Source organism: Symsagittifera roscoffensis, chromosome 1 (genome assembly GCF_963678635.1).
Source record: "Symsagittifera roscoffensis chromosome 1, txSymRosc1.1, whole genome shotgun sequence".
Taxonomy (NCBI): Eukaryota; Metazoa; Xenacoelomorpha; order Acoela; family Convolutidae; genus Symsagittifera; species Symsagittifera roscoffensis.
Genome location: NC_087062.1, coordinates 90434744 through 90453377, shown reverse-complemented (window position 1 = coordinate 90453377; position 18634 = coordinate 90434744). Strand labels below are relative to the sequence as shown.

Below are 18634 nucleotides of genomic sequence, written 5' to 3'. Positions count from 1 at the left end.
AATTAAATTATAATATTTTTGATGGCAACTTCATTCAACTACACTGGATTCAACCAACCTTCATATCTGGTACAAAACCAAACATATCATTCCGACTGTCATTTAATTTCTTGACTGAAGACCTGAATCCGTTTTCAGTCGATACACTCAGTGCGGTCGAGGTGTCGTCAAGGTCATTCGAGCCTCCTTCGCTGTCTTCATTATCGGATTCCGAGTCGATTCCTTCTTCATGTTCGAATAGGTTCGACTGGCTCGCCGAGATGTATTGCGTCTCTATATGGTGGCCCAAAACAACTGATGTTTTTGCCGCACCTAGACTGTTAACCGCAATACAACTGATCTTCCAAGATTCTTCTTCTTCGCTGGTTAATAAATCCTTCAGTACTAGTTTATGAGTAGTTCCATCTCGTTTAAGCTCATACTTTCCTTCATCTTGCCCGGTGGAATCTCCTTTTAGCGGGGTACCGTTAACATACCAGTTTGCCTGGGGTGTCGAGCGACCCGATATCTGAGCCGAGATAACCATTGCCTCCTTGTCACTTCCGTCGTCGGAAATTTCCAAATTCCTCAGAAACTCCGGAGCTACTTTTTCAGGAATCGGGGAGAAAGCTCGAGTCTGAGCGACCGAGTTGAGTCTTTGGTTGAAATCTAAATGTGGTGATTTTTGATCACGTGGGGAGGACAAGTCGTGTCGGAGTTGGGACGTCTCGTCTTCGATCGAGGCCGAACAGCTGTCGGCATAACTAATGAAAGTTCCACTCGTCTCCCTCGGCGAGGGAGTTTGTTCACGATCGTCGGAAGACTCAGTGAAAAACCTTTCCCGGCTTGAGAGGAGTTTCGGTTTTCGATTTTGAATATCTGTCATTATTTATAATTAACTAGACCAATTTTTAAAGAAACTATTTTAAGAAAAGGGTTGAAACCAACAATTTTGTTGATAGTGCATTTAAAAAACAAGAGTATTTAAATAAATATGCAAACTGGAACAATAAATCCAAGCATGAAAAGTATATATAAAAAGAGAAATAAATAATACCAAGCTAGATGAATAACTTTGAAGAGCAACGTTCTTATGAGCAGAGTTTTGACGTGACTTAGAACTATTTGACTGTAGTAGTTTTTTTCTTTTTGTGAAAAGTAACCGCGCTTATTTAAACTCAAGAAAAAAACTATGTTTTCATTTTACGAGTAAATTCACAGAGCTTCAATGATTTTCCTTTGTAGGAACTCTGAGCTGGATTATGGATGACGAATCAATTACCTTAGATTGGAGACAAAAATCATGACTTATCAACCTTAACTAAAAAACTTAACTGGCAAGCTTCTGAAAAAAGAGCCCAAGAATGCCGCTTTTGAGATTTTTTTGCCGCCCGCTCTCCCTCAGAAGAACGCTATACTGGCGCCCAAAGGCGTTTTGGAAATATGTAACGTTCGTCGGAAAAAAATGAAAGTCATAAAACAGTATGAAACGGGAACCGTTTTGATGGCGAGAGTTCGAATCCCTGAGAAGGGAGAGTGTCCTCCAAATCCACCCCTGGGCTTTAAAATGATACGACACTTGACCCCCAACGAGTTTTTTTTAGTCCGAAAGTCCCTTTTGCTCACTTCGTCAAGCGCTCGGAACAAAAACTATTTCATAGATCATAAAGGGCAGGCGGAACATTCCGAGAGTTTTGAAACTTCGCATTGCTACGAAAAGCTTTGTTCAGTTGATCTGTACAAAATCACATCTTTAAAGGTTTTCATATAATAAATCAATCGTTAAACACCATGAGCTGAGGTTTGCGATTTCAATACCGATCGAATACGGCCGCGCGAAAGGGATTGAGCGACCGAAAATTCGCAGTTGAACAGACGTTTTCGAGACGCTCAAATTCGCGAAGGTCATTACGAGGTCATAATGAGCATTTTGTGAATAGTAAACGGAATGCGATTTACTGCTACTTTTTAAAAAATCTTCTTTGCTGTTTTATATTCGACAAACAAATAGCTAAAGCACTTTACCTCTCAAAATCACTCCAAAAATAGACAAATTTGCGGAATCCGCAACAGTATTTGCGGAATCCGAAAGAGTTTGTAGAATCCACAAGTAAATTTAAGAAGTTTAGAAAAATTGCGCTGTTTCGCAATCCAAAACTGCATGCAGAATCCGCAAATTGTAAGCGGAATCCGCATTTTGTTTGCGGAATTCAGTAAAGTATATGGTTACGTCTTATAATTACATTTTTAAATTGAATCTATTTTGCGGGTCATCAGCGAGACTGTCCAACAGTTCAATTTCAATTATTGCCAACATTTTAAACTAATCGGCTAAATTTTTTTAAACATTGAAGAAATAAACAATTTTTTCTGATTTCAAAAACCGAAAAATGAACCGTTTTCCGATCTCAAATACTGAAAGAATGAACTCCTTTCCAATTTCAATTAGTGAGAGAATGAACATTTTTCCTATTTCAAAAACTGAAAGAAAGAACACATTTCCAATCTCAAGTACTGAAACAACCACACTTTTCCAATTTCAAATACTAAAAGAAAGAAAACAAACTGATATATATTTTTTCATGGGTTATAATGCTGAATTTTTGAAAACTTTCATTTCTTCCAAACACTAAAAGAGTACATCGCAGTTGAACAGAGGTTTTCGAGTCGTTCAAATTCGCGCCCATCATAACGAGGTCATAATGTGCATTTTGTGAAAAGTAAACGGAATGCGATTTATTGCTTTTATTTTCAAAATTTTCTTTGCTGTTTTGGATTACACAAACAAATATTTAAACACTGTACCGCTCAAAATCACTCCAAAAATAGACAAATTTGCGGTATCCGCAACAGTATTTGCGAAATCCGAAAGAGTTTGTAGAATCCACAAGTAAATTTAAGAAGTTTAGAAAAATTGCGCTGTTTCGCAATCCAAAACTGCATGCAGAATCCGCAAATTGTAAGCGGAATCCGCATTTTGTTTGCGGAATTCAGTAAAACATATGGTTATGTCTCATAATTACATTTTTAAATTAAATCTACTTTGCGGGTCATCAGCGAGACTGTCCAACAGCTCAATTTCAACTGAGATAAATTATTTCAAGGGTTATAATGCTGAATTTTTGAAAACTTTTATTTCTCCCAAACACTAAAAGAGTATATCTTTGACTTAAGTTGAAAAACTATATAAGATTTGTTATTGAAAACCAGTAACACAAGTTAAAACCTTGCTTTTAAGTTCCGTATTTGCTAGATAGTATTTCTAGCTATAGCTCTTAATTGTTCACACAAGGACTGGTTCAGTTCGGTATAACAAAAAAGCTAGGATCCACTTATATCTGTTATATACGCAGAATGCAATAACGTCTTCGGAATTTGCTTACATTTGCGGAATCCGGAACACCTAACTATGTTCGCTCGTTGCGCAATCCGCGACAAATTTAAGGTGCCGACAAATGTTACGTTACAAGTAGTTGTATGCAGAATCCTCGAAAGTTTTGTTATTGGAATCCACTTACCTTCTGGAACCTGTTTAAAAATTTGTCTCGGGAATCCAGAAACATACAGGTACCAAATTGTGCGCTTTTCCGGTGTACAGTTTGGCCTCGTAATAGTCGCGCAAGGTCTTGAAAGGCACGACTTGATAGCATTACGGTCTTGTCAAGAGAATAGGGTGATAAAAAATTTGAAGTCGCAGCGCTGTTTTTCAGGCGCGCAAAGTCGCTTCCTAAATCGTGAATGTCCGAAAAGTCAATCAAAGTAATAAATTTTATCTGTCTGAATTTTTGCTAGCATACTGTGAAGCAGATGCAAACAGCAAAACAACCCATTATAAAAGTTTTTTTTTTCATGTGCAATCAGCTAGAGCAGTGTACTTGCTAATCGTATACAGGGCCGCATTGAGAAGGCCTACATATGGTCCCAACATCATTTATGAGCAACGCTAAGCCTGGCGTTACCAAATTTGTTCTGCAATATGCACGAATCGACTGGTTTAAAAAAAATCAGGAACTGCCGTTCAAAATATCAAAATATCTAAAAAGACATTGAAAAATGTTCCGTTTGTTGAACGGGAGCCATTAGAATAATATTTAAATGTGAGAAAACTCAATCTCAAAAAATTAATACTTTCACAACAAAAGTGAAAATATAAAAAGATTTGTTTTCACTGACAGACCAAAAAAAACATTTTGAACAATTTGAAGCCATCAAAGACGATACTCATACTTCCAGCTAACTTGATTACACATGGTTTTGGTCTAACACTTTTTTCGGCAAAGATCTGATCCAAAGAAACATTTTCTGAAGAAGCTGAAGATGACATTTTTCAGATTTTTTTGGTGCGTTTGTAGAAATAGACTATTTCAAAAATTATATCAATAATGAAAGGCAGAGAACTAGAACTAAGAGGCTGGAAATAATCTCCGTTGTTGGAATATGAGCTAATTGACTGATATTGAAATTCATGAACTCCTGAATCTCAAGAAATCATAATTTTTACCTCCTAAACTCTGCGTTAAAATGTAAACAAGATATGTTTTCATTGAGTGACCAAAATTGAGCTTCGAACAATTTGGACCAATCGAAACAAACATCAAAGCTATTCGCCAACTCACTCTCATAGAAATTTTGCCCTTTAATTTTTTTCAACAAAATCATCCGAAACAAAAACTGCGCTACAACACAATCATAAAAAAGCAAAGTTCGAAAAAAAAGAAAAAAGTTGGAAAAAACTGGGAAAACCAAAATTTTCGCAAGTCTTGATGAAGGACACCTAGGGCCCAACTAAAATAGGAGGTATTTGTTTGATATTTTGTGAATTTGTTTGATACTTGTTCTTACAAAAATTAAGGAGTAGCCGCTTCTGCAGGAAAAATTTGCGTAACCGCTTCTGCAGGAAAAATTTGCGTAACCGCTTCTACAGATTGAAGTTTTTATCTCAGATTTAATTGGGTAGTTTTTAAGAAAACTCAAAAACTTCACTTTCTGAAACTCGTAAATTCACCAAAAAAAGCAGGACGGTAAAGTAGAGAAGATTGCCAACATTGGGTTTCTCGATTGAACATTCAACTTGCGAATTGGCACGGTAATTTTCTAGCAGAGTTAAAAAAAGCGTCCAAAAAACGGCCAATGTTAAAAAACTTTCTTTGGTTTGAAGGCCATAACTTTTATCGAAAAAACTTGGGCATATCAAATAGTAAAAGTAAGGTGTCAGCAACCTGTTGAGTCGATTAAAACTTTTTAATTTTTGGCAGATTCGGCAGAATGGTTATCAAGAAAGGTTGAAAAACCGGTCAGCAAATCAGAAAGTTGACATTTCCGAGAGTCAATGCTTTTGTCTTTAAAAAAATGGGTGAAGTTGCCATGCAGAAGATATCAATTTAACCTGTATTGTCGATTGAACCCAAAATTTCAGATCTGCAGGGTAGTTCTCGAGAAAAATCAAAACGTTTCAAAAACGGTCAAAAACTAAAAACTCAAAAGACTTTTTCAAAGGTCATAAGTTTTTGTGTCAAAACGTTTGGGCGTAGTCTCATATGCAAAAGAGTGGCCAACATACCGTTCTGTGTATTGCATCTAAATTCTCAGATATGGGGATAGATTTTGGTAAAATTAATAAAATTTAGAAAAAAAAATCTCAAATAAGCAAAAAAAAAACTGACTTTTTCTAGGGCAATAACTTTTTGTGAAAAAAAATGTGAGTGGACTAATGTGAGGGGACGTCCCAATACAGTTATCTCCATTGAACCCACAACCTCAGGAAAAGTTAAAAACGTATCAAAAACGGTTAAAAAAATCAATTTTTGACTATTCCGATAGCCATATTATTATGTGTGGACGTAGCCGCCAATTTTCAAGTCCGTTCTATTCAATGAAATCAAAATCTCAGATTTGGTAGATAAGTTTGTGAGAAAAATATCAGTTAAATGTTTCCCACACAGACTTTTTTGTAGGCTGTTGACAAAGGGGTAGAGCAGAAACGGCCAGGGGAATATTCAGGCACACAAGAATGTAGGCGATCTTTTTATGGATACTCTTTTTGAAAATCAGAAAGCTCAAGCTTCTCAAAAAAAAATAAAATAAAATTTCCATCCCATACACTTTTATATTACCTCTTTTTATTCAACAGAAATTCTAGGCAAACATGCCGAGCAAGACAGTTGATATTCAAGTTTGCAACTGAACAACATTTACGAAGCGGAAACAAGGCCGTCAATCTTTAAGCAGACACCAGTTGAGCCAAAAAAAAACTGATTTTGTAATTAAAAACTTCTGCATAAGCGACTACGCCCACTAAAAAAAACGTAGTGATTCAACTGATTTTGTTTAAACAGTTGTGAACCCGGGAAAAATCTATATTCCGATAGAATAAACGCTTGCTTAAAAACAAAACAGCGAAATTCAATTATTTCGAAGTATATTTACAGCTCCAAAAAAGTTAGTGAAAATGCATTTCAGTCGACAAAACATCAAGCGATGCTTAATTTTGAAACAGAAAACTATCGGTTTAAAAAAACGCCGGTCCAAGTCCGATTCGAATCTAGATATTTAGACGTCTCAGTATTTTTTATCTCTACACAAAAAACTTTTTTATCAATCAGGCTATCAAAAAACAGTTTGTTATCAATCAGGGTCAGGCTATCAAAAGTTTTTATTGAGCTAATACACTTTTAAAAAATCCAATTTGTTTGCCATAAAAAATATAGGACGAAAAAACGAAAATCAAAATTTTGTGTGGTTCGATGAAAAAAAACTAGGGTCCTAGCTAAAGCTGGATGTACTTTTTGATTTTTTGAATTTGTTGTACTGACGAGGGACACTTTAGTTAGACTGCCCAAACTTTAGTTGTTTTTCTACTAAAATGAGTGAGAAGTGTGAAATTTTTTGTCATAAATTTCAAAAATAGTCGAAAAGTCAAGATTTTGACTTTCCCGATGGCCATAACTTTTTGTGTCAAATCATTGCTCGTAGACGCGTAAGCAATGACTTTTTCAAAACCCTTTTTCAGATTGAACCCAAAATCTCATTTATGGGATGATATTTTTCGAGACTATTTAAAAAGCTCAAGAAAAAGGTCAAACTTCAAAAACTTGACTTTTCCGAGGGCGATAAATTTTGGCTAAAAGATTGTGTGGCCGCTATTGCAGGGGAGCTTCCCGTTAACTGTTTTCTTCATTGAACACACGATCTCATAATTTGGCGTAGCCGATTATGCAGGGGAGTTTTGCACAACTTGTTCTATCCATTGAACCCGAAGTCTCAGGATTAGAATGGTAGTGTTTGAGAATACGAAAAAAAGTCCAAAAACATGGGTCAAATAATCTCCCTCACAGACTTTAACGAAGGCTCTAGACAAAATTTTTAAAACACAAATTTTTAAACACACAAAAAAAACAAATTAAAATCAAACTAGGGGACTATGCAGGCACCCATGGGCGAAGGCGATCTTTCTATCGGATACCCCTTGTTTTGAAAATCTGTAGAATTATTTTTGAGAAAAACTTTGAAAAGTGAAAAATTGTAATAAAAGCTGTTTACAGGGAAAAAAATCTAGTTCCCGATTACAAAACACTTGCTTTTGCAAGTGTAAAAACAAAGCATACCAACCAAGATAAATCAAAACAATTTCAAACCGAACTAACATTGTGAAGTTTAAAAAGACAAACAAAAAATGAAGGGAATTTTTTTAAAATCGTGTTTTTTCTAGTTTTTGAAACAAGAATTGAAAATTAAATTGAACCTTTCGAAATATATAGTCACAGTTGAATCAATATCATCTGAAACGACTGGAATTTAATCAAAAAAGTATTAGAGGTAAATAAACCGACGACCAAAAAGGAAGAAACTAACAAAGAGAGCTTGAAATAACATAATTTTGGCAGCGCTAAGAAAAATTCACATTGTAGAATTTTTTCATGTACCGCCCGCACAGCCATTCGCACGAGCGCAATTTAAGTAGTACAAGAGATGAGTAAACTTACTATTTAATGTTTTGGTCATTCTGCGAACAAAATTATTTAGGAGGGCAAAAATCTAGTACCTGGTTGTATTACACTCCACGTATTTTTAAGAGCTTGGCAAGGTAATAATTCAATTATTAAACTAATGTATGGAATTTCAATTACCATGCCGGCAATTTCATAACCGAAACTTTTTTTCACATGGAAATATACATTAAAATTTTACTCAATATTCACGATTTGTTGCAACTTACCTTTGAATTCGTAAAACAGATTGCTGAGGATTGTCAAGCTAGAGTCACTTTGAGAGTAGTTTAAGCAGATATCGTCTCAAAAGCCTGCTTAAAACTGCCAGCAAGTCTTGTATTTGTTCCGACTTTCGATACGAAAGTAACGGAATATTTGTGCTCGGGGTGGGTTTTTTCTTTTCTTCAGACAAATTTCGACTTTTTAACTAGCCATTTTTGATAGAATTTTTTCATATCATTCGAAAGGTATTGTTGTCCTGAGCTCAAATTTGAAAAGATATTTCACCTGTGATCATTTTTCGTAAAGTTACGGGGGTTTAAAGGTTGCCATTTTGGCCAATTTGGGACAATTAACGCGCGATATTATTCGCGTTATTAACGCGTAAGCGGAGAGTTAATCCATCTTAGAAATCGTTCCAAATTGGTTAAAAGAAGCCTATTTGCCATAATTGGTTTGTTACAAGGAGCGAAATCTATCCTTTTGTACTTTATCTGGCGTGTGGGGGGATGATTTTTATTTTAAAAAAATTCAAATTTTAGAAAAAAAATTTTCATTATTTTTTTTTTCATTTGATTTCTTAAATGTTATTACTGCTCCATAAACATTAAGAGGCGGTCGGAACATTCAGGGCTTCGCCCTGGTACGAGCAGTCTTGTTTAACATTTATGGTCAGCCTTTCCATTAAAAAGTTTTGAACGATCGCGGGCCGATAATTTCACTATATTTGAAAGTTTTCCTTTGCTTTTTCTTTGTTGAAAAAACTATTCTATTTTTTTGCTCTTTATGCCAAATTACAGTGATTAGAGCCATTAAACTTTGAAATAACAACAAATTGGGACAAACTAGAGACTTAAATTAAATTCTTACAATAATTAATCTTGTCTTTGAAGCTTCAATTACAGTTCTCCCCCTTCAAAACGAGTTAATATTCAGCATAAAAATATTAAAACCAGCAGTCAGAAATTAAAACGAAAGCCATTATGTCGTAAAAAAAATTGAAAAAATCGAGAAACGCTAAGTCTACCATAAAATTTATTCAAAAAACCGTCAGAAACAAAATTAAAACAATTGAAAATCACACTTGCATCAAAACAAGGCTGTACGAAAGCCGAAAATGTTTGAGCAGACATCCGTTGAGCCAAAAAAATTTTTTGAAATGTTCACAAGTAATTTAATTATTTCTTCAAAAGACATGCACACATAGGAATTTTGTTTCGCTTATCCAACGATGAAATATGATGCGAAGGCTATTACCATGCGAGAACGACTGAATGTGCGGAAATTATCAACCAACCAATGCAGCTGACTGACATTATCGCTTACTTCGTTCAAATTTCTGAGTGCGGATTTGAGAAAACGATTCGGTGATTTTGTTGGAGTTTTCATAAGAATCAGTCTATGTTGCGAATACATAACACTTGCTAGTGGTGAGCACAACCATCGCTTCGGGAATAAATCTGTGAGAAGAGCTAGAAAAATTTTGAAAACTTAATTCTATAATCCTAATACTTTTGTTGTTATATAACGGAGTTTCCCTTCCTATAAAAAAAAAACTCAACTTCGAAAGAAGTCCAAATCAAACTACTAAAAACCAGTTACTTCAACTTTTTGATTCTGCTTTTAATAGGGCGCATTTTGAAATATAATTTCTGCGTGTCTGTACAAAACAGTCCCATACAAAACAGTCCAATACAAAACAGTCCGAAAAATAGTCCAAAAAACAGTCCCATTGATCGAAGTGATAATTGTTCTAGAAGCTGATAAGTAAATTTATCTCATATTAAACATATTTTGATTCCAATTAATCCGGATAACAATGAGTAGTATAGTAGAGAAATTAGAACAACCTAGATAACAGCAGCGGCATCTCAATAAAAGCATTAATATTCGAAACATTAAAGATAACGCAATTTAAGAAAATGGACTCTTTTCTTAATCCAAACAAAAAGAGACAGTGTGTTCAATCTGCTTCATTTGCAAACACTTGACAACACTCAATAGAAACGAAATTCACTATCTATCGATGGAAATCATACTTACAAACAAAAATTCTGAGTTACTGATTTTTAAAGGGTATGCTTATATTAAGCACAGAACACTGGCAGACAACTCTCTTTCCTGGCGCTGCGCACTAAGTAGTTGCAATGGCCGTGTGCGTACAAAGGAGGACTCCGTTGAGATCGTTAAAGATCACTGCCACTTTCCCAATCCAGCTGACATCGAAAAACGTAAGTTCAGAAAAACACTTAAAGATCGAGCAGCAGTATCCGATGTAACACCGCGGAAGACTATTTTCGCAGCCCAACGTGATGTGAACCGAGAAACAGCTGTTCATTTACCGAGTTATTCTGCTAATCAGCAAGCTGTAAATAGAGTTCGACGCGAAAAAAGACCAAAGATGGCAGAGCCAACATCGCTGACTGGCTTTGAACTACCACTGGCTCTACAGAAAACCCAGGATGGACAGCAGTTCCTTCTTCACGATTCTAGTCCCCAAGATATACTGTTGGAAAAAATGTGCGCAGGACAAAAAGTAGCCAGACCCAAAAAAGCTAAATACCAAAAACTCGACAAAAACTTGATCACTATGATTACGTCATATCAACCCTACGATATCATTGGGTTTTTGAAAGGATGTAGTTATAATATTAAATTATAATCAGAGTTTTCTATTCTTTTCAATTTTTACATTTATTCCACATTGCCAAGCAATGAAATTGTTCCAAGTTATTTAATTTTCTTGATTTTTCAAAATTGAGCTAGAGTCGATTTGAAACCGGCAAAATAATGAATACATACAAGGTGTTGATTTTTCTTCTCCCTCCGCCCAACCCTCTAAGGTTGAACCCTTTGTTGTACCCGTTATCATATTTACCCGAATTTCAACTTTTTTCGGAAAATTGGAAAATTTTTTGTGCCGCCGGAGATTCGATCCTTTGATCTATAGAGTTTGCGACTAACGCTTTAACCACTATACCATGAGTCCTTTGATTTTCATCCGAATTATTGTTCCAACTTTGGCTCTTTGATCTTTAATTGCCCTTGTTTGAGTGTTCAAAGCGTAGATCAATTCTGTCGGCGCCAAAAGATCAAGGTCAAGAAATTCAACTGGTTTTGGACTGTTTTGTATGGGACTGTTTTTTAGAACCTTTTTTGATGTTTCGGACTGTTTTACATGGGACTGTTTTGTATATGCACCAATTTCTGGCCTGTTTCGCAAATACTAATTCGAAATTTTAATAGGGTGCTTTCAAAATACGTTATTTGTGAATCCAATCTCAAATTTTTGGGCTATTGAAGCCATTTTTTTTTGCAAAAGGCTGTATAAATTCACCAAATGCTGGTATAATTCAAGTTGACTGTTTTTTCTTCAGGCATTTATTCCCGTTTATCGAATATTCTTTGAATTCGGTGCTGTGAACAAGTTTTTATAGTAATGGTTTAAAATATCCAGAACAAATGGACTAAATCAAAATTTTCAAACGCGGTTCTCTCAACTCCTCATAACCTCGGACAAAAACGGATGTCAAAAACTGTTCAAAATTTTGCCAGCAATTTTATAGAGCGACATTTACGAAACTTCAACCAAAATAGCACCCGTAGAGTGGGTCAGTTCATTCGGATCAAAGTAGGAGGGAAACGGTCAATTCGAAAGATTAATTGCGTTTGACCTTGTTTCCTCCCTGATTTTGAAACAGAATTGACCCGTTAAAAGGTGTAACTTTCTTAAATTGCACTATTAAAAGCTGACAATTTATGTACCCATTCTTTTAGGCCTTAAGTTGACCGAACTTCAGAGTAACTAGTTTGAAAAGTTTGTTTAAATTAATTTGATCCGGCTATTTCAAATCAGTACTGTAGAAGTTTGTTCATTACAAAATGCAGTAAAAACTCGATGCAATGGGAGCACATTCGTGAACAAGAAACCGGGAGAACATGCGTGAATGTATCATCAGAAGTCGTCGAATTTTGTGAGCGCCTGCAAAAAAATGAGAAAGAGGATTTTAAAAACGTGTTTTGAAAACACCGTAGATTCCTATTTCTCATTTCTTGTAAGCCTTTCCCGATAAAAATAATTTCAAATTTTTTAAATTTGGATGGATAAAAAAGCTTTGCTTTCTACATCGAACTTTTTGACGGTTCTTTGAAACTTGAGCATGAAAGAAGCATGCTGTTCAGGAGTTTGCCTGTTGGACAACTGCGTTTTTAAATATTTTAAATTCAAAATCAAGTCGACATCGAAATTTGTTTCAAACAAAATGCTCAAATGTCAACATGACAATCACATCAGAATCAGTCACTTTAATGATCAGTCACTGTTCTGAGTCGAGTCGTCTTCTCACTTGAGGCACTCGTAGGCCTGCAGGAGATCCTCGTGAGGGAACGTAGCAGATCCCACAGTCTCCGCTAAGATGAGCGAATCGATCTTCTCTTTGTCAGCAGGGTTGTCCACGTCCATCTTCTTGAACGTGTACGAAGGCGCATCGACGTTCCAATCGTCGCAAAGACCAAACGCAATTTCATGACCTTTGAAGATCCACAAGCCTTCGACGGTGTGTTCTTTGTCATCTCCCAAAACGTACATGATTCCCAAAGCATGCTTTCTCAATTTTTCAACTCGTTGCAACATACCTTTTACCAGATTCTTGGACATGTACGGCTTCTTGCCTTTGAGTGATTCCTTATCGGTGTACTCGCATGTGTATATCGAGTAGTGCTCTTTATCGAAAGTTTTCCAGAACAGAGGGATCGCTACCGATTCAGTGTCTTCGTTGGAGTAAGCTCGTTTAAAGGCATCCATATCGAAGGTTCCTTTAGGAAGTGCAGCCAAGGGATCCACAGCCTTCTCCTGAGGAACATCACCTGCTGACTCTTCCTGTTCTTTGCCTCCCCCCTTCTTGCCCTGTGGCGACTTGGCTTCCTTCTTTTCCTCTTTCTTTCCACCTCCCTTTCCCTTGCCGTGAATCTCAGCATACTTTTTCGGGTCCGGTTGGGCGGCTTTCATGCACATCTTAGTTTCCTTCACCAGTTTGAGGAACTCGGGATGATTCACGATAGTTTCGAACCATCTGATGACGTTCGGGTATGGTGCCCTGAATTCGGGATCCATCACATCCGTGAACAACATTCTCATGTTGCAGCTCAGAACAATGTCGGCAAGCGTCATTCGCTCACCAACTAAAAAGGTTCGGCTGGTCAGATAGACATTCAAAACATCCAAGCACTTCTTCAAATGCTCCTTTGCAGCCTCCGTTTCGGCTTTGTTGAACTGAGTTATCCCCATTGTCGGGAAAACCCATGTGCAAGCCGATGGCAGGATCTCGTTATCGGCAAAGTTGATCCACTGCTGAACTTGAGCGGCATCAATCACGTGTTTTCCTCGCAGTTGCTCGTCCGCAACGTAATAGGCAATCGCGTTGCTCTCGAAGACTGCCTCGCCTTTCTTTGTCTCAAGTGCCGGCACTTTTCCCATGGGGAACTTGGCCAGGAACTCAGGAGTCTTGTTAGTTTCACCGAACACAAAGTCCGGCTCCTTGTTGAGCACTTCCAATTTGTGCCCAGTAAGGGCTGCTGCGAATTGGATTTTGAGAGACCTGAAGTGGTCGGCGGGAGGGAGCGTGTACAGTTTGTCCATTTCAACTCAGTGTCTGAAAAAAAGCGACGAAGATTCAGAAAGATTCGAACTTCAGTTAATGCGAAATTGTTAGCAATATCGGCGACCTTGAGCAACTTAAACGGTCGAAAAACAGTTGCTCTAGGTTAACTGGATTTTTTGATGTTACGGTTATAAAGAGTTGCAAAAAGTTGAAATACATATTTAATTAAAAAGAGCAAATGAACTATTACTAAAACTTTTACGTGCAAGGTGACTCAAGGTCACCTAAAAACTCAAACTTTCGTATAAAAATTGCTCAAAATTGGCATATTACTCTTTTTAATGATTTCTGTCTGTCCGAACTTTTAGCAACTCGCTGTATACGGTTTTACGATTGAAATGAAATTTGATTTCAGATGTCAAAATACGCACTTTTGTTCTACTTGATTTCGCTCAGATTAGCTGATCTAAAAGATACTGCCAAATTAAGCATTAACTATAATTAGTAGCAAAAAGTTCGGACAGACAGAATTAATTAAAATGAGCAATCAGTGCTTTTCGACGCTTTTTTGCATGCAAAATCTGAAGCCGAACAACCTTGAATTTTTTGTCAGGCCAAATTCAAAATGCGATATTGTCGGTTATCCGATGATTATGCTAGCCTAATTTTTAAATAGTGCGATGAACATCCAGATTTTACTATAAAACAGCTCGACCCTGGGATGCAATTACCCGCTGTGGTTATAGATTTTGAGCGTAACTCGGATCTACTTAACAATCTCACCCCCCCCCCCCCCCTCCCTTCCCCTTTTGTATTTACTAAATAATATCCACCCCCTGTAAATAAAAACAGTAAATTCGCACTAGAGCATTGTATGTAAATTCGAGTTTTGCTGCATTCTGATTGGTCGAAAGTTCGCTGCCGGTAATCTAATTAACAATCTCCTCCCCTTTCTTGAAAGTGGGGATTGTTAAGTAGATCCCGTAACTCTGCTTTATGAACTTTCGATGTTATGTTTATTTCAGTTTTAATTTTAGTTGATGTCTAGACAGTTGCTCTTTTTAATTATTTCTGTCTGTCCGAATTTTTTGCAACTCTCTATAGAGAGTTGCAAAAAGTTCGGACAGACAGAATTAATTAAAAAGAGCAACTGTATAGACATCAACGGAAATTAAAACTGAAATAAACATAACGCAGAGTATCGCTTAAAATTTATAACCACGGCGGGCAATTGCATACGAAGCGGGGAATAGTAAACCTTGAAACGGAAACAGGGTGGCTAAAATTTTTCTACAATTATTTTCTAAATTCCGAATGATTTGATCATCTTCTTATTTCCGTTTGTTTTTTTTTTGGAACGGCCTAATCTGTTTTTTTTTTGTTGAAAATAACTCTAGTTTTTAGTTTTTTTAACTACTTTTGCTAACTATTTTGTAGTAAATCTGGATGTCGCAGCATTTAAAAATTAGGCTAGCATAATCATCGGATAATCGACAATCTTGCTTTTCGAATTTGGTCTGACAAAAAGTTCAAGGTTGTCCGGCGTCAGATTTTGCATGCAAAAAAGCGTCAAAAAGCACTGATTGCTCATTTTAATTAATTCTGTCTGTCCGAACTTTTTGCTACTAATTATATATAATGTAGCAAAAAGTTGGAAGATAATTAATTTTAAAAAGCAATCTGCCAATTTTGAGCAACTTTTGCATGCAAATGTGACTTTGTAGGTGACCTTGACACAAAAGTTTTGTCTGAAAAACTAGCTTATGCAATTTTTTTTTCTTATTTAGGACAATTGCTCTTTTCAATTAATTCTGTCAGTTCCAACTTTTTGCAACTATCTATATAAATCATCCAGACAACGAAAAAATTTCACCTCAATCAACCTCAAACTTCTGAAGACAAATTTAATTTACACAGAGGTGAAGCTGAGCTTTGCACCACTTGCGCTACAAAACAAGATAGCCGCAAAGCAGAAAAAATTCGTTAATTTCGAAAAACTAGATCACATAAAAAACAAGCCAAGACAATGGAATCTGAAATAATCATCGGAAGAAAACGGTAACAAACCCGAAAAATACCTCGGAATAAACCCTTCAAGCCGAAAACATTAATTTAAGTTTTGTTGATTGTTTAATAACCCACCTCATCCTCAAAACACAGACACGCATACTCCAATAACTTTGTTTTCGCTCGTCGAAAGACGAAATATGGTTATTAAACCGATATAATAAAGGCCAAAACCTACTAGGCCGAAAGAAAAGAAAAAAAACCGAAAAAAATGTTGTCATGGACTACAATTTATATTTTAAGCATTTTTAGAATTTTTAGCTTTTTGTGCGATCCAGAGGTGAGATAAATAAAACTAAAAAAAAAACCTTTCGATATGACAACTAGACCGGTAAAAAACATAAGCTGACAAACAATGAGCCGACAAATTGTTTGTGAAGAATATTTTTCGTTTAAAAAAAAACAGGTCCCGTCAGATTCGCACCCAAGACCTTTGCAGTCTCAGGAGTACTCGATACCTACAGACCAAGTGTGCCGGTCAGCCGAAATGGCGTTGATTCAGGAAGTAACTCTTGATTACTTCTCTACCGCATTGTTCACATCGCTTTTCAACCACTTGCGAGAACACAAAAAGCAGCTTTTTAAAGTGCAATAATAAAAATAGAGATTAAGCCTCAAATTAGTGAAAATTCGGCTACCTCTGGTATTCGAATTTGTGACCTGAAGATTAAGAGTCTAATTCACCAACCACTTAGCCTCAGACACTTGATAGTCACCAAGCGCTAGCCACATATAAAGTGTTCTTGGCGCCATTTTGGGAATTAAAAGATTTCTGGAAATTTCAAACCAACATTTTTGTGTTTTATGAATTTTTGTTTTTCAATCATTATTTTTCAAAAACTGTTGTCCAATTTGCTTACTTTAGCATAATTTTCGAATTTGCCCAAGTTCTAGTTTTCCGTTCAGATCTTTTTATCTGAAAAAGCCAAACCACGCAGAAAAAGCCAAACTAATTTGAAATAAAAACTTTTTTTATCTTTTCAAGAACGGTCGGAACATTCTGTGCTATTTGCACAGTTAATGGCTATTCTTCTTTATAAATAAACTTTGTCTTTTCGAATTTTGGCTCAGACAAAACCAATCAAATGAAATGCTGCTGAATCAAAAATGTTAAGGAGCTACACAAAGGTTTTTCATTGAACTAATTACATTCGACAGACTCTATGACAATTTTTTTGCAAATTTTAAAAAAGACGTGTACGTTTTAGCGACAATCAGGAAACCATTATGCCCACAAAGTTTTGACACCGATAATGAGGAAAATGTAGACCTTTCATTTAACTGCTCGCAGCAATCTCGGAAAACTGATTTGGTATACCCCTAAATCTTTGAATTTTTTTTTGGAATTCGTCGAAATTTTTGATTCGTTTTTGATATCATGTTTGACTTTTTGGAGCACTCACAATTAGCAATATTTGTCTAGTATAAATTACAAATGATACATTAATACAAAATTTATTTATTTAAAACTAATCGCAATATTCTAGCGTTAATTTTCTCATATATTACAAACATGAATGCAGCTGTTAGCACCGTCTGCCATAACTTTACTTCCAACCCCCGAAACAGGCCTTTGACACCTTGAGTTTTCAAAATATTTCTGAAGTATGCAATCATCGAGATCTGGAGATGTTTCTGATCAGTATTGTACCACTTCGCTCTCAGTCGATTCTGGAGTAGCTGCAAAGGATATGTAGTGATAGAAGCTACACATTTAGCCATAGCACTTATCAAGAACAAATACAAAGCACTGTTCAAAAACCCTGTCTTGTTGCTCATATTTGACTTGAGAGTTTCGTAAACAGCCCAATGAATCGCAGGGTTGAAGACCAAAATAAGCGAAGGCAACGTCCCCGACCACAGTGCCCTTACGCCTTCTTCTTTCGCTATTTTTACCATACAATCAATTAGACCTTTATAGAATGTTTTCTGTAGAGTTTCAGCATTCTCTGATTCGTCTGTTTTCGTTCCTTGCAGCTTTATTCTAGTATTAGCCACCCACAGAGGCGTAGTAGCTAGGACGTTCACAGTTCCTGCGAGCATCCCCAGAACCAAATTCAAAACAGGTTTCTGTGTGAAACCGTGGGTTTGAGCTAGCTTTTTCAAAGCATGGTAAACGTAAAAGTAGACAAAATTAGATACACACACGCTTTTGTTTACTGCGCCCATGCCATTATAAAGAGCTCCCAAACCTCCTTTGGCAACAATATCTTTGGCCACTTCTATCCAGGCACTGCTCACTTGGTTGGACCTTTTCTTTGAATCGTTTCTGCGAGGTGACGGCGATCTTCGTTCTTCAGTTTTCTCTGACGTCACCTGTTGATAGGTTCTGATGACGTCGAGAGGATAGAAGATAGATAGTGCGACGGTTGATCCAGCTGCACCCGAAACAGCGTGAATCAAATTTTCATACGAAAGAAGCACAGACGTTAAGTTTCCCATTGAACCCATTTTAAGTAATAATCACGAGCAGACACCAGGTTACAACAACTATAGCATGGTTTCTGAAATTTAAAGATATTGTTCAGCTCAATTTGATGCCATTAAGCAAACAATTGGTAATCAGTTAGTAATAACTCTTCGTTGACCTTGACAATGAAACGGTATAGCAATCAGCAATATTAGTACTCGCTGCCAGCAAAAAGGCACAAACATAACCCCTATTGTCAGGTTATAAAAAGTGTAGAGCTTAAAACGATCCTATTTTCAAACCAACCTCAACAAATTTCGACAGACGCTGGCTTGGCAGACACAAACACAGCATAGCCAATAAACAGATGG

At 36.5% G+C, this 18634-nt stretch overlaps 3 protein-coding genes across 3 annotated transcripts in view; all 3 read right to left on the bottom strand.

The window, feature by feature from the left end:
• The window catches only part of LOC134851991 (myosin light chain kinase, smooth muscle-like), a 31101-nt gene extending 30044 nt beyond the window's left edge, over nt 1-1057 (bottom strand). The window contains exon 1 of the mRNA XM_063868268.1: nt 59-1057. Within this exon, the coding sequence (XP_063724338.1) occupies nt 59-865 (807 nt within the window). The 5' untranslated portion in view covers nt 866-1057. The remainder of the gene's footprint in view (nt 1-58) is intronic.
• Nucleotides 1058-12392: 11335 nt separating this feature from the next.
• LOC134851982 (elongation factor 1-gamma-like) lies at nt 12393-13864 on the bottom strand. The gene has a single exon (XM_063868261.1). It carries the CDS (start codon nt 13822-13824, stop codon nt 12529-12531), a length of 1296 nt encoding a protein of 431 aa, XP_063724331.1. The 5' UTR covers nt 13825-13864; the 3' UTR covers nt 12393-12528.
• A 3401-nt stretch (nt 13865-17265) lies between these two features.
• LOC134857205 (peroxisomal membrane protein PMP34-like) lies at nt 17266-18353 on the bottom strand. The gene has a single exon (XM_063873582.1). It carries the CDS (start codon nt 18302-18304, stop codon nt 17309-17311), a length of 996 nt encoding a protein of 331 aa, XP_063729652.1. The 5' UTR covers nt 18305-18353; the 3' UTR covers nt 17266-17308.
• Nucleotides 18354-18634: the final 281 nt, after the last annotated feature.